The 12,993-nt window shown below is 46.8% G+C and overlaps 1 pseudogene and 1 gene segment (V, D, J or C); both read right to left on the bottom strand.

Moving 5' to 3' along the window:
• Positions 1-2,730: 2,730 nt before the first annotated feature.
• On the bottom strand, positions 2,731-5,124 carry LOC122705699 (annotated as a pseudogene).
• A 2,873-nt stretch (positions 5,125-7,997) lies between these two features.
• LOC122704647 lies at positions 7,998-11,526 on the bottom strand. The segment is given in 2 exon segments: positions 7,998-8,486; positions 11,334-11,526. Coding segments are annotated over 2 exon segments (348 nt in total).
• Positions 11,527-12,993: the final 1,467 nt, after the last annotated feature.

The raw sequence follows: 12,993 nt of genomic DNA, 5'->3' as shown, positions 1-12,993 counted from the left end.
GTAGGTGCTCAAAAGCTTTCCTGAATGAATGCAGGTGTAGCTTGGAATGACTCTATCTCATGTAAGCATTAAGTCATAATTTTAAAGAGCATTTTCTCTTGTACTTACTCATTTTACATCCATAAGGAAATGTTGGCACCAAATAAAGCAAAATGAAATGAAACAAATATGAAAACATGAAAAGTCAAACCTCTCACTGTAAGTACATTCATTTAGAACAATGGAGCTCCTGCACACGAGTGCTCACACCAGCATTGTTTATAAGAGCTGAAAAGTGGAGACAGCCAAAATGTTTCCAAAACAATCATTCTTCAAGGGAAGAATGGATAAGCAGAATAGGTGGGATCACAGAGCAGCCTATTACTGAGCATGAGGAGTAGTGAAGAGCTGACGTAGAGACGTGCCGTGGAGAGAGTCCTCCAGGTGACAGCAGACAGGCACCGCCATCTGCTGTCTGATTCCACCTCCAGGAAACGCCCAGAACAGTCAGATTCACAGAGACAGAGAGCAGAGGGGTGGATGCCAGTGTCTGGGTGAAAGGGGGAATGGGAGTGACTGCTAATGGGTACAAAGTTTCTTCCTGGAATGGAGTTCTGGAATCAGATAGTATTGATAACTGCACAACTCTGTGAACAGGCTAAAAACCACTCAATTGTACAGTTAAAAGTAGGAAGTTAATGATATGTGAATTACCTTTATAAAGCCGTTATTTAAAAAGTGATAGAGCTGAAAATACTCATATTAATTACAGATCAAGTTCTGGGACAGAAAGAGTCCTGGGGGGTTCTAATCTGCCAATATCAGGACAAAAAGATATAAGACGGTTATAACGCTTTGATTTTAAAGAGGAGTGTAAAATTTATGATGAGGGTTTACCATGATGCAAAGTCAGCTTGTATTTCAGGATCCCTTAGTGTCCTGGGTCAAGAAACTTGATTTTGTAATTTCATTTTCTTTTTCTTAAGAAGAGCCTCTGAAATCAAAGAAGGCTCAGGCTTTGCAAAACTTTCATCTGTGCCTGTCAGTCCCGCAGAGTCATACAAGAGGGATAAAGGACAGGTTGTTATGCCCGATGTCCAAATCCCTGAGCGGGAAGAGAGAAGGCCTCCAAGACAATGCAACTCGCAGGAAGGGAAGTTTATTACTGACTCGAGTCAGGACTCCCTGCCGCAACCAACGCAGTGGTGCAGGTCAGAGAGCCCCGAGCCCAAGCTGTTACACAATTTTATAGGGTGAGAAGCGGATTGGTTAAACAATTTCATTGGTCAATACTTTTGCGCACGCAGGACTTTCCTGGGGGTTTCTGCCCCATTCCTAATTTCCTAATTGGCAAACATCGGTCAGTGTTAAGTGAATGCCAATTGGTCCTAATTGGCAAACAGTGGTCATTGTTAAGCGAAAGCTACCTGATAATCTTACCAAGTAGGAAGGCCTACTCCTAATCTAAGTTGCGTTACTTCTGCTCACCTCACATTCCCCCTTGTCTGTTGTTCAAATAGAGGAATCTTCCTCTTTTCAATCTTGGGCCACTGACACTATAAGTGGACCCAGGAGGGTGGAAATTAAGGTAGTCAGCCAGGGGGAGTGTTGAAAACAAGACTCAAACCATCTCTGCTGGGCTTCCCATTTTCTCTTTCTAATCAAGACCACCTCAGACAAGGAAGTCAAAGACTTCTCTAAATGACTGATTGATTCTCTAACCACTCTTGTATGGTCTGCATAGAAACCTTGCAGACCCTATCTTGTTGGAGAAAAAAATCAAGTCATCTACAGCAGCTCGTAGGGAGGAAAGCCCTTGGCCTTGCAGAGATAGTAAAGCTTGGTTCACCCATATCTGAGGTACTTGGCCCTGCGGGTTGCACCACACTCGGGGCTACCAAATCTCTGTTTCCTACGTCCCATTCCCGGGGCCCATCACAAGAGGTTATGCAGCTTCAGCTCCTGCAATAATCAGCAGGAGAATTAGGAGACCTCCCGGTGGACGAGTTTCAGTTTCAAAGGATTTGACGGGTGAGGACTCGCCTTCCATTCTTCTCGTGCTTTTTCCTGTTCTTCCAGTGTGGCTTGCCGCACGTGATTGCAGTGAACCCAGGGTTCAATCCCGCCGACCTTGACAGCAGTAGGAGTGGTAAGGAGAACAACATAAGGGCCTTTCCATCTAGGTTCTAATACACACAGAAGGGGGTCTTCCATACAGAATCTCTTATAAGGGGTGTTACACGCCTGAAAGAGTGTGAAGGGAAGGAGGGTCACCCAGTCCCCGCCAGTCTCTATTGCCAACTTTGTCAAAGTTTCTTTTAGGGTCCGATTCATTCTCTCAACCTGTCCTGAGCTCTGGGGGTTATATTAACTTCCATTTTGTCCCCAGAGCTCGGGCCAGCCCTTGTACAATCTGGCTCACAAAGGGAGGTCCGTTATCAGAGCCCATAGTCAGTGGCAGCCCGTACCTAGGCACTATCTCCTCCACTATTGCTGTCTCTCCCTTAGCGGGGAAGGCTTCCACCCACCCTGAGAAGGTATCTACCAGAAACAACAGATAGTGATACCCGTACTTGCCTGGCCTTACCTCAGTGAAATCTATCTCCCAGTGTTGCCCTGGCTCTTCCCCTCAGTACCTGGTTCCTGTGTGCTGCTTTTTCCCTGTCCTCATCAGCTGGCACGCTTTGCAAGCCTGGATTATCTCTCGTCCAGTTGTATTTTCCTCAAACATTGATCAACATGCAGATTCAGTCCATATTTGCTTTCATTTATCTACTGAGTGTACCCAAGCTTCTCCTTCAGAGACTCTGGCATCTCAGGGGGAGGAGGGCGAGGGAGCCTGAAGTAGACCTTCACAGAATCATAGATAGTGCAGTCAGAGTGCCGATCATGATGATGTGGGCAAAGAGTCCCTTCCATACACCTCTAAATCCAAGTCTCTTGAGGACCTGAGAGGCATTGCTACCCTTCTCTTTATGCAACACAGACACCATGGAATCGGCAGGGTGGGAAACAATGGCACAGAAGACTCCAGCTATGTAACCTGCCACAAATGTGACAACCAGCTGCTCTGGCTTTGAACATTCACTTTGGGGCTTGGGAACCACAAACTTGTACAATGCTTCAACAGTACGTTCAAAGCAGGCAAACTTCATCATGGTGTATGGTATCTGTCTCATCCAAAGAGGAGCAACCCCCTTGTAGAATGCCTTTAAGCCTTCTTCCTTATACATTTTGGGAGCTGCATCCCTCAGAGTGTTAACATAACCTGGTTGGGTTTAAATTCGAACCTTAGCAGCTTCCATAGGAGCCAGAGCAATCTCAGCAAAGAATTCAGCACTGTCAGAGGCAGCCAAATACAGTGATGTGCGCCATGGATAGGCATTCTCCTCTCCAAGCATGTACTTCGTAAAAGCCAAACTTGCAGAGCCCCTGCAGGGAGTAGCCAGTGAGGGTCGGGGCCCATCCTTTGGCCAAACCATGGAAACCATTCTCTTTGAGTGTAACTGAAAATCCATTAAGAATGCTCTTGTACTTCTGTGGGTCCACCTGCATATGGCATTTCACTAAATCCAGAGGAACAACAGCAGTGTGTGTCAGACCACAACTTAAGACCCCACCAAAGCCACACAGTGCATAAAACTTCGCAGAGCCATATTCACAACTGTACTCTTCTACCGCGGCGGCTCACGCTTTCCTTTGCCCATCTTTTACATAGCTACTCCCATCGGTGAACCATACTAGCTCACTGTTGTCTAGGGGTACATCAGTTAAGTCTTTTCATGCCACCAGGGCCTCAGCCAGTATCTCGCTGCAATCATGGAGCTACAAACAGCTGGAATGGCTTATTTCGGTTAGGCAGGGCAAGGGCTGGGGCTTCTAGTAGGGCCCGTCTGAGTGTCTGGAAAGCCTGTTTCATTGGCTCAGTCCAAGTCCAGTTTGGGGTCTCTTTACTTCCCTCATACAAGGGCCGGGCCTTCTCAGCAAACCGCATGATCCACAGTCTGCAATATCCAACAGTCCCCAGAAACTCTCTCACCTGGCGGGGGGTCTTGGGCCTTCATGGTCTGGGTTAGCCACCTTTGCCCCTGCCTGATCTTATACCCCAAACAGGTGACCTCTTGCTGGGCTATTAATTGTGTAGCAGAAGGACCTCTGGGTGGCAAGTCCGATATTCGTAGAGGTCCTCACTCAGAGCCTCTTGAACCTCTATGGGATTACCGGTTGGCCTTCCCCCTCGGTCCACTCAAAGGCAAATATCTCCTGGCTCTGGGCCGCCAGGGGTAGGCTGAAAAAGGCATCTTTCAAGTCCAACACAGTGTACCAAGTGTACTCAGGCAGCAAACTGCTCAGGAGGGTATACAGGTTAGAGACAGTGGGGTGTATGTCACTCACCCGTTTGTTGACTTCTCGCAGGTAATCTGTCCCCCCTGGCTTCTTCACCGGCAGTAAGGGGGTGTTCCAAGGGGATTGACACCGCTTGAGAATTCCAGCATCCATGAGACATCGAATGTGGGGAGTGATCCCCCACCGAGCTTCCTGGCTTATGGGGTACTGTCTCACCCTCACAGGAGTTGCCTAGGCCTTTAGCTCGATGACGACTGGATGTCTGTTTGGCCAGTCCCATCCCTGCCGTTTCAGCCCAGGCCAACGGGTATTTATTCATCTCTTAAGGCTAAGGATAAGACATGTGACTGTCATTCTCCCAGCTCTGTAGGCTTAACTGAATAAAACCCAATGGCCTCTCCTTTCTTCCACAGAATCTTAGCATAATTAGTACTGCTATGACACAGGAATGGGATTTCATTTCTCTCTATTTCCTGCTTTAACCACTCTCTCCCCAAGAGTTCTCACCTGCTTAAGCCCCTCTCTAGAAGGGACAGATGTTTTTCACAATATCATCAATAGCCCACCACTGATCAGCAAGGTAAAGTGCCACAGCTGTGAGTGAGTCCTCAGGTGCAAAAGAGCAAGAACTTTCTGGGTCTGATCTCCACCATAGAGAGGTACAAAGCCTACATTTGACAGGCTAATAGGATCCCGATTTTCAGGGTCCCAACACCTCAGATCTAACATGTAATCTTCAGCAGAATTTTCCAGTTCCTCATGACTGCAATTATCCAACATATCCACAGGGAATGCCATCGGTAGTATTCAACAAGTCTCTTCCAAGTAGAGGGGCTGGGCATTCTGGTATCACCAAAAACGAATGGGACACCTGGTGGGTCCCCAGATCTACTTTTCGTTACCCAGGACTTGGGGAGGGGTGCCGAGTCTTGACTCCCGTAGTCACTGTCTTCCCCCGCATAGAACTCAAGTTCCAGGGGAGATTCTCTAGCTCCCTCTGGTTCTTCTGGTTTTCCTTCCTGATCTTCTCAGCTAATTCCCTTTCCCTCGTTCTTCCCTTTCTTCTGGGGTCTCCCTATTATTAAATACCTTTTCAGTAAATCCTGTATCGTCTGTTCTCCCAATCCCTCTATCTTTTGTAACTTCTTCCTAATATCTGGGGCTGCCTGATTTACAAATGCTAACAGAACTGCAGCACTGACTCCTCAGCCTGGGGGTCCATAGGTGTATATTGCCTAAAGGCTTCCATTAGCATCTCTAGGAAGGCTGCCGGGCTCTCAGTGGGCTCTTGCCTTACTAAATTTACCTTTGCTAAATTTGTCAGCTTTCTTGCTGCGGCCCACAGGCCAGCCATCAGAGTCTGGCGGTACACTCGGAGACGCTCCCTACCTTCCGCTCGCTCAAAATCCCAGTTAGGCCGCTACAGAGGAAACCCCTCGTCCACGAGATGAGGCTGGGCGGTTGGCCTCCCGTCGGCCCCTGGGACCCGTTTCCGCGCTTCTGCCAGAATTCACTCCTGCAACAGCTGCTGACAATCGTAGTGAAAGGAGAGTTTCACCTGGTTGGGCTCTAGTTACTGAGGCTCACTTATTGTAGGGCCTTCAGAGTCCGCCAGAGTGTAGCCCTGGCCGGGACTCATCAATTGCCCCACAACCATTTGCCTGTTCACTGAAACTCCTGAAAGAGTAGGAACGAGACCAGAGACAATGCCGACACACACACACAGACACGGACAAACACGGAGAGCCGAAGACAACCACACGGACAGACAAACGTCAGCCAATAACACAGCGCTGGGTTTTCGGGCCCCCTGACCAGACTCGGGATCAGGAGAGGAACTCTCCTTCCCACAGAGCCAGCTGCCTTCCAGCGCACTCGCTGGCCTCGGCCTTACGCCGGCTGGAGAAAGCTTTCTCCTGTGCCAGATACCTTCCTGCTTTACAGCAGGGCCCTGGAATTACTCTGGACTTCCTGTCCTGCCTGAGACAATGCCAGCACACACACAAACACGGAGAGCCAAAGACAAACACACGGACAGCTGACAACACAGCGCTGGGTTTTCGGGCCCCCTGAGTTTTCCTGAGCACCGGTGCTATTATCTATCCTTCCCCTCTGTCCTGGAAGTGTTCTCTTCCCCCGGTAAAGGGATCCCGGACGAGCCCCCAAATGTTATGCCTGATGTCCGAATCCCCGAGCGGGAAGAGAGAAGGCCTCCAAGACAATGCAACTCGCAGGAAGGGAAGTTTATTACTGACTCGAGTCAGGACTCCCTGCCGCAACCAACGCAGTGGTGCAGGTCAGAGAGCCCCGAGCCCAAGCTGTTACACAATTTTATAGGGTGAGAAGCGGATTGGTTAAACAATTTCATTGGTCAATACTTTTGCGCACGCAGGACTTTCCTGGGGGTTTCTGCCCCATTCCTAATTTCCTAATTGGCAAACATCGGTCAGTGTTAAGTGAATGCCAATTGGTCCTAATTGGCAAACAGTGGTCATTGTTAAGCGAAAGCTACCTGATAATCTTACCAAGTAGGAAGGCCTACTCCTAATCTAAGTTGCGTTACTTCTGCTCGCCTCACAAGGTGAGGTTCAGAGACCTCCAGAATGCCAGGACAAGTTTCTCTTGGTGAGTTTCATTCATTGCAACTTACAGTAAGAGCCACACATTTCTCTGTTTTCTGCTCCTCTGCTGTGGGAATGCTGTGAATATGTTAAGAACTTAGAATCCCAGTCAACAAGAGTCCATGTGCCCTCTTTTCACTAACAGACCAAGTGTTTGCTTGGTCACTGAATTTGACACACTTCAAAAGGATCAGAGGCCTCAATACAGCGATAAAGATAATTGTCTGGTTACGTGGTCATGTTCATGTCCAGAATTTCTCACAGCACAGATCCTCAAGACCAGAATTGGGATCATGACCTAGCATTTTGTAAAGAGCTGCCATGATGACAAGATGAAGGTGGGCTGTGTCAGCATTATATAAGCAAGACACCTCACGCACAAAATGTTCACTGACTAGATTGCTCTGACCCACACGGCCCTTGACAGAAGGAATATCCTCTCAGGAAACCATCTTCATGGGACTCACAGCAGCAGCATTTCTTGAGCAACCATAAGAGTTGGGAAAGTCAAGGGAAGAGAGTGTAAAGGTCGCAGTCACTAAAGATGGAGTGTCTGCAGGTGAAACTCAGCAAGACACAAAATTCTGGTTTGGATTATAAAAATCAGACAGTAGGTTCAAGGTCATACATTCATCCTTGAACGAGGTGCCCTGGGAGTTTTCATCAACAGGTTCTGACATATTTCAGCATATATCAACTGAACTGTCATTGAACAGAGTTAATGTCACTTCCAGGAATTCTATGCCATCTGGGGGAATGTAACTGGGCTAAAAACAGGCATTTCTGGAGAAGGCCTTTTAGATTCCTCTTTTCAGTGTACCCTCCCAGATTCTCCTCTGTAGACCAATCCAAGAATTCCAGGGTTCTTGGCACTGCACTTCAGAGCTGGAAGTACTTTGACGATGCCTCTGGCATAAAACAGGGGCTTCCCAGGTGGCTCAGTGGTAAAGAATTTGCCTGCCAAACAGGAGACATGGGTACCATTCCTGGGTCGGGTTAATCCCCAGGGGAAAGAAATGGCAACCCACTCCAGTCTTCTTGCCTGGGAAATTCCATGGACAGAGAAGCCCACCACAGTCATAGGGTCGCAAAAGAGTCTGACATGACTTAGCAAATAAACAACAACACAGCTAGCATAAAAAACTGAAGACAGTGAAGACAGACCTTCTGGGTCTGCCCACAGCCAGAGCCCCATCTGCGCTCTGGGCTTGTGCTCAGCTCCCCCTGCAGCCCTGAGTCACATCTCACTCGGAGTGCAGTAGCACACAGCCGAGTCTGATGCTTGCACTGCCCGTCTCTGCAGGTGGAAGGAGCTGTCCTTCTTAACAAGAGTGGCCTGAAAACCTTCATGCTCGGGCCTCTGGTTTGTCATCGAGCCCTTCAGGAGGAGTTGAGGAGCTTTGTTGAGATGCTGGATATACCAGAAAAGATAGGGAGCCGAACCAGCAGTCTGGTAAGTGCAGTTCAGGGTCATGAGAGCCCCCTCTGAGACAGTCACTGGGCCTTCTGTCTGGTTCACTGAATCACCATTGGTCCCTCCTACAAGAAAATCACTTTGTTATGATAGAAATGTACAGGAGTAGAGTTTTCAGCCAGAGAAGAAAAATAAAACTTACCTATAATCATAGGAAAGTGAAAAATCATAAACATTTAGGATAAAATGCTACTTACTGAATATTAAAATGATCAGAAGAACTGAGTAGCAGAATGCATGCTGGCAAAAGAAAACGATCCTTGTTCCCTGGAATACGCAAATCTAATAAATCTAGTCTCCATCTGGATGTTACAGAAGCTCCTCACTCAGAAACTGAGAGCCCCTTTCTGTACCATGGCAGTATTCTGTCTTGTGGCTGCAAATTAGGCAAGTGAAACCGGCTCCTGAACACAACGAGGAACCGCATCTGAAGGAAGCCCCGCCATCTGGTGGTGATCGTGAGAATTGCACCACAGTCGAGTCTGACCTATTCCTCCTGATAATAGCTTGTGGGATTACATACAGGAGAATGGGACAGGACCCTAAGAAGAGAGTCCTAAACATAAGCGTGCTTAGGCAAACTATTAGTACTTCCATAATTTTTTGCATGGTACAGGTATCTCTAGCTTCGCAAGAACCCCAGTTACAATTTCTAGATGGAATAGTCAGAGATTTCTTCCTTCCATATGTCTCCAAGATTCCCAAGAATCAGAGAAGGATCTCCCTGAATGGAAAGTGCTCCTTCCTCTCCTCAAGTTCTTTGCCTGAATTAGCTCTGTTCATCCCCAAGACTCAGTCAACATGCCATGGAGGAAACCTTATCTACAGCAGGTCTCAAATAATATGTGGTTGAATGAGAAGGTTATTATTATATACCCTACCATCATAAAATGACACATTTTTTAAAATAAAAAAATTACCGTTACTTCTTTTTCACAGTTAAAGGTAGAGTTGACCTTACAACTAGAAAACTGGACAAAATACATGAAACAAATTTTGTCTGTAGTCCCACTAGCCTGGACCCAGAGATGTGGAATGAGAGATCAGACCAGAACTGTATCAGAGAGCTAATACAGTTACCACCAAGAAATAAAACCTGCTTGAATACTTTTTTTCCACTGTAAGATTTATTTTTGTCTTTTCATCTCCCTCTCCCTTTCTCTGGCCTGTTTATCAAGATGTTGAAGCCCCAGTGCTCAGGTGGCCAACACCCAGTGGGCAGACTCTAGGATGTTAGGGAGGAAGTCTGCACTGACCTTCAGGTAGGTGTCCAGACATCCACCCTGTTAAATGAGGATGGGGACTACATCCTCCAGGACAATTAGAACTATTCTAACTATTAAACTCTAAATTTTGATTGCTGTGCTTATAAATTATGAGATGACAAATAATCAGTGTCTAGGCCACAACTCCCTGACTGCCTGGCAGTAAACCTTATCTCTTTTCACACCTTCTGGTCCCCCACTCTCCTTCCAGAAAGTCTGGTCCCCAAAGGCGCGGACCGGAGTTCCACCTTCAGAGATGCAGAGGGGATGCTCTGTGCAATGGGCATGATTGTTGCAGAGATGCAGAGCACCGACCCAAGTGGCTCCACATTCCTGCTCATGAGCAGAGGAGGGGGGAGATGTTCCTGCCCTGGGAGTGGGTGATACTTGCTCCTAGTTTCTTGGAGCAGGTGAAAAGCTCACTCCACTCCAAAGTTATTGTAAGAGTACATAAACACTTTTTCATGTATCAGAAGTCTGACTGACTAATGAATAAATTTCTCCTGAGGTGATGTTATTACTGCAAAGAGAATACCCTGTACCCTGTTTGAATACAAACAGTACACATCATGCATGCAATATTTACCAACAGGACTGCTTTGACCCACAAGGCCATTGACAGAAGGAATATCTTGTCAGAAAACTCTCCTCCTGGAACTTACTTAGGTAGCAGCATTGCTGTAGCAACCAGAGGGGATGGAAAAGTCAAGGGAAGAGAGAATAAAGCTCCTAGTCACTGAAGATGGAGTGTCTGCAGGTGTATCTCAGCAAGACATACAATCACAGTCTGAATTATAAAAACCAGAGACTACCTTCCAGATCACACAGTCATCCACTAACAATGTTCCTGGGAGTTTTCATTAACAGGTTGTGAAATATTTCAGCATATATCAACTGAATTGTCACTGAAGAGTTAATGACACTTCAAGGGATTCTGTGCCTTTTGGGGGAATGTGAATGGGCTGAAAACAGGCATTTCTGGAGAAAAGCCCTTAGGTTCCTCTTTACACTGTCCCGCCCCAGATTCCTCTCTGTAGGGCAATCCAAGAATTCCAAGGTTCTTAGCTCTGAGCTCCCGAGCTGACAGTGCTTTGATGATGCCTCTGGCATAGAGCTCTGGAGAGCTGCCCACAGCCTGATCCCATCTGTGCCTTGGGTTTGCGTTCAGCTCCCCCTGCAGCCTCCCTCACTGTGTCCCTCAGAGCGCAGTAGTACACAGCTGAGTCTGATGTTTGCACGGAGGATTTCTGCAGGTGGAAGGAGCTGTCACTCGAGGTATGAGTGGCTTCAAAACCTCTGCTGGTCACCTGGTTTCCTAATGAGCTTTTCAGGAGCAGCTCAAGCTCTTTGTTTTGGTACTGGACATACCAGAAAAGAGCAACTGAATAGCTGGACTGGTAAGTACACTTCAGAGTCAGAGGAGCCTTCTCGGGGAGGGTGACAATGCCTTCTGTCTGGGTCACCGAGTCTCCACTGGTCCCTCCTTAAAAACAACAACAACACACACACACACACACACACATACAGTAAGACTTTGTTAAGTTGGCTAAGGAAGAAGAGGGACCATCTCCCACTTGATAGAGGTTACATGACATCCTAAAACCAAGGAATAGAACATCTTAGAAATTTTAAATAAATGTTACTCACGCATTGTCAACAAGACCACAAGTCCTAAGCACAAAGCAGACAGCATAGCTGGCCCAGAAGCAGTGGGAGGCTGAGTTTGGAGATACAGGAAAGTTGAAAAAACTATTCCTCTAGTTTCTTGATCTTTTGTTGAAATCTTCAAGAAAATACTGGTTCATGCGTTATGTAAGCCAAACTCCCCTACACGATCATGCTGTAGGCTGAGCAAGAGAGAAAGGTTCTCAGACATGAAAGATGAATTGATATCAAGCCACCAGCGAGAGGGAGCAGCGCCCTCTGTCGTTCTCCCTCTGTTCCTGCAGTCTGCTGTACATCTGGTGAAGTGAAGTGAAGTCGCTCAGTCGTGTCCGACTCTTTGCGACCCCATGGACTGTAGCCCACCAGGCTCCTCTGTCCATGGTATTCTCCAGGCAAGAATACTGGAGCGGGTTGCCATTTCCTTCTCCAGGGTACATCTGGTATTTACCCTGAAAAAGAGCTCAAGTTGTAGGCATAGAAGGGAAATAGGTATCTGGGGTGTGCATAGGGCTCAGGGAGGGAAGCACCAAATAATTTCTGCAGACTTAGCAATGGTGCCCGAGGTTGAGACAGTTGGTAATTCCTCTGTCTTTAAGATGCAGAGAAATACAGTTCCCTTAAGGCTTTCCAGACCCAGCATCTATTGTCTGATCACATTGAGCAATAAGCTCGTTTAAGCAACTTAAGTTACAGTATGAGTGTGAAAAAAGACTGTACTGAGATCTCTTCTTGTCATTTCCCTCACTGGCCCCCTAGAACTGCGGGATGAGCTGTCTCTGCTTAGAATGTTCTTCCTTTCTGCCCAGAATCTTCGCCTAGGCAACTTTTTATTCCTTCTTTAAGAACCAATTTACATGCCAACTCCTTATGAAAGTACTGATCCAGTCCTTCAGGCTGACTTAGGACCCACCTCTCTTCCCACCATACCTTGTATGCACATATATCACTGTCATTTCTACACCATATTGGAATCAATTGTGTGTTGTTTTTCAAACTAGGTTTGATGCACCTGAGATCAGGAACTTAATCTCAGTGGCCAACTTCTCAAAATACACAGAACGCTAGTTCAGAGCAAATGGTTTAAAAATATTTGAAAAATGAATGAATAAGTGAATGAGTGGACATGTCTGGGTGTACAATGATCTGTTTATGAAGTATAGTCTCTACAAGAAATAGTTCTCAGGCCCGTGGTATGATGAGCTTCTTCCAGACGCATGTCTAGGGTCTGAACACAGGGGCATTAGGTATTTCTCAAAACTAAGACACAGTTCTTCATATAAGAGACCACTCTCATACTGACTATTTAAAAAATATTGTAGCATTAACCCTAATGCTGGGAAGGATTGGGGGCAGGAAGAGAAGGGGATGACAGAGGATGAGATGGCTGGATGGCATCACCGACTCTATGGACATGGTTTTGAGTAAACTCTGGGAGTTGGTGATGGACAGGGAGGCCTTGTATGCTGCAATTCATGGGGATGCAAAGAGTCAGACACGACTGAGCAACTGAACTGAACTAATACATACAAAACTCAAGTTAAGTATAAATGTCTTCGGTTCACAGTTCTTAATCACCAAAGTGAAAGTCGCTTAGTCGTGTCCGATTCTTTGCGACCCCCTTGAACTATATGGGGTTCTCCAG

Source organism: Cervus elaphus, chromosome 12 (assembly GCF_910594005.1).
Source record: "Cervus elaphus chromosome 12, mCerEla1.1, whole genome shotgun sequence".
NCBI classification, from domain to species: domain Eukaryota; kingdom Metazoa; phylum Chordata; class Mammalia; order Artiodactyla; family Cervidae; genus Cervus; species Cervus elaphus.
Note: the sequence above shows the minus strand (reverse complement) of the source record. Positions and strands in the feature narration are given on the sequence as shown.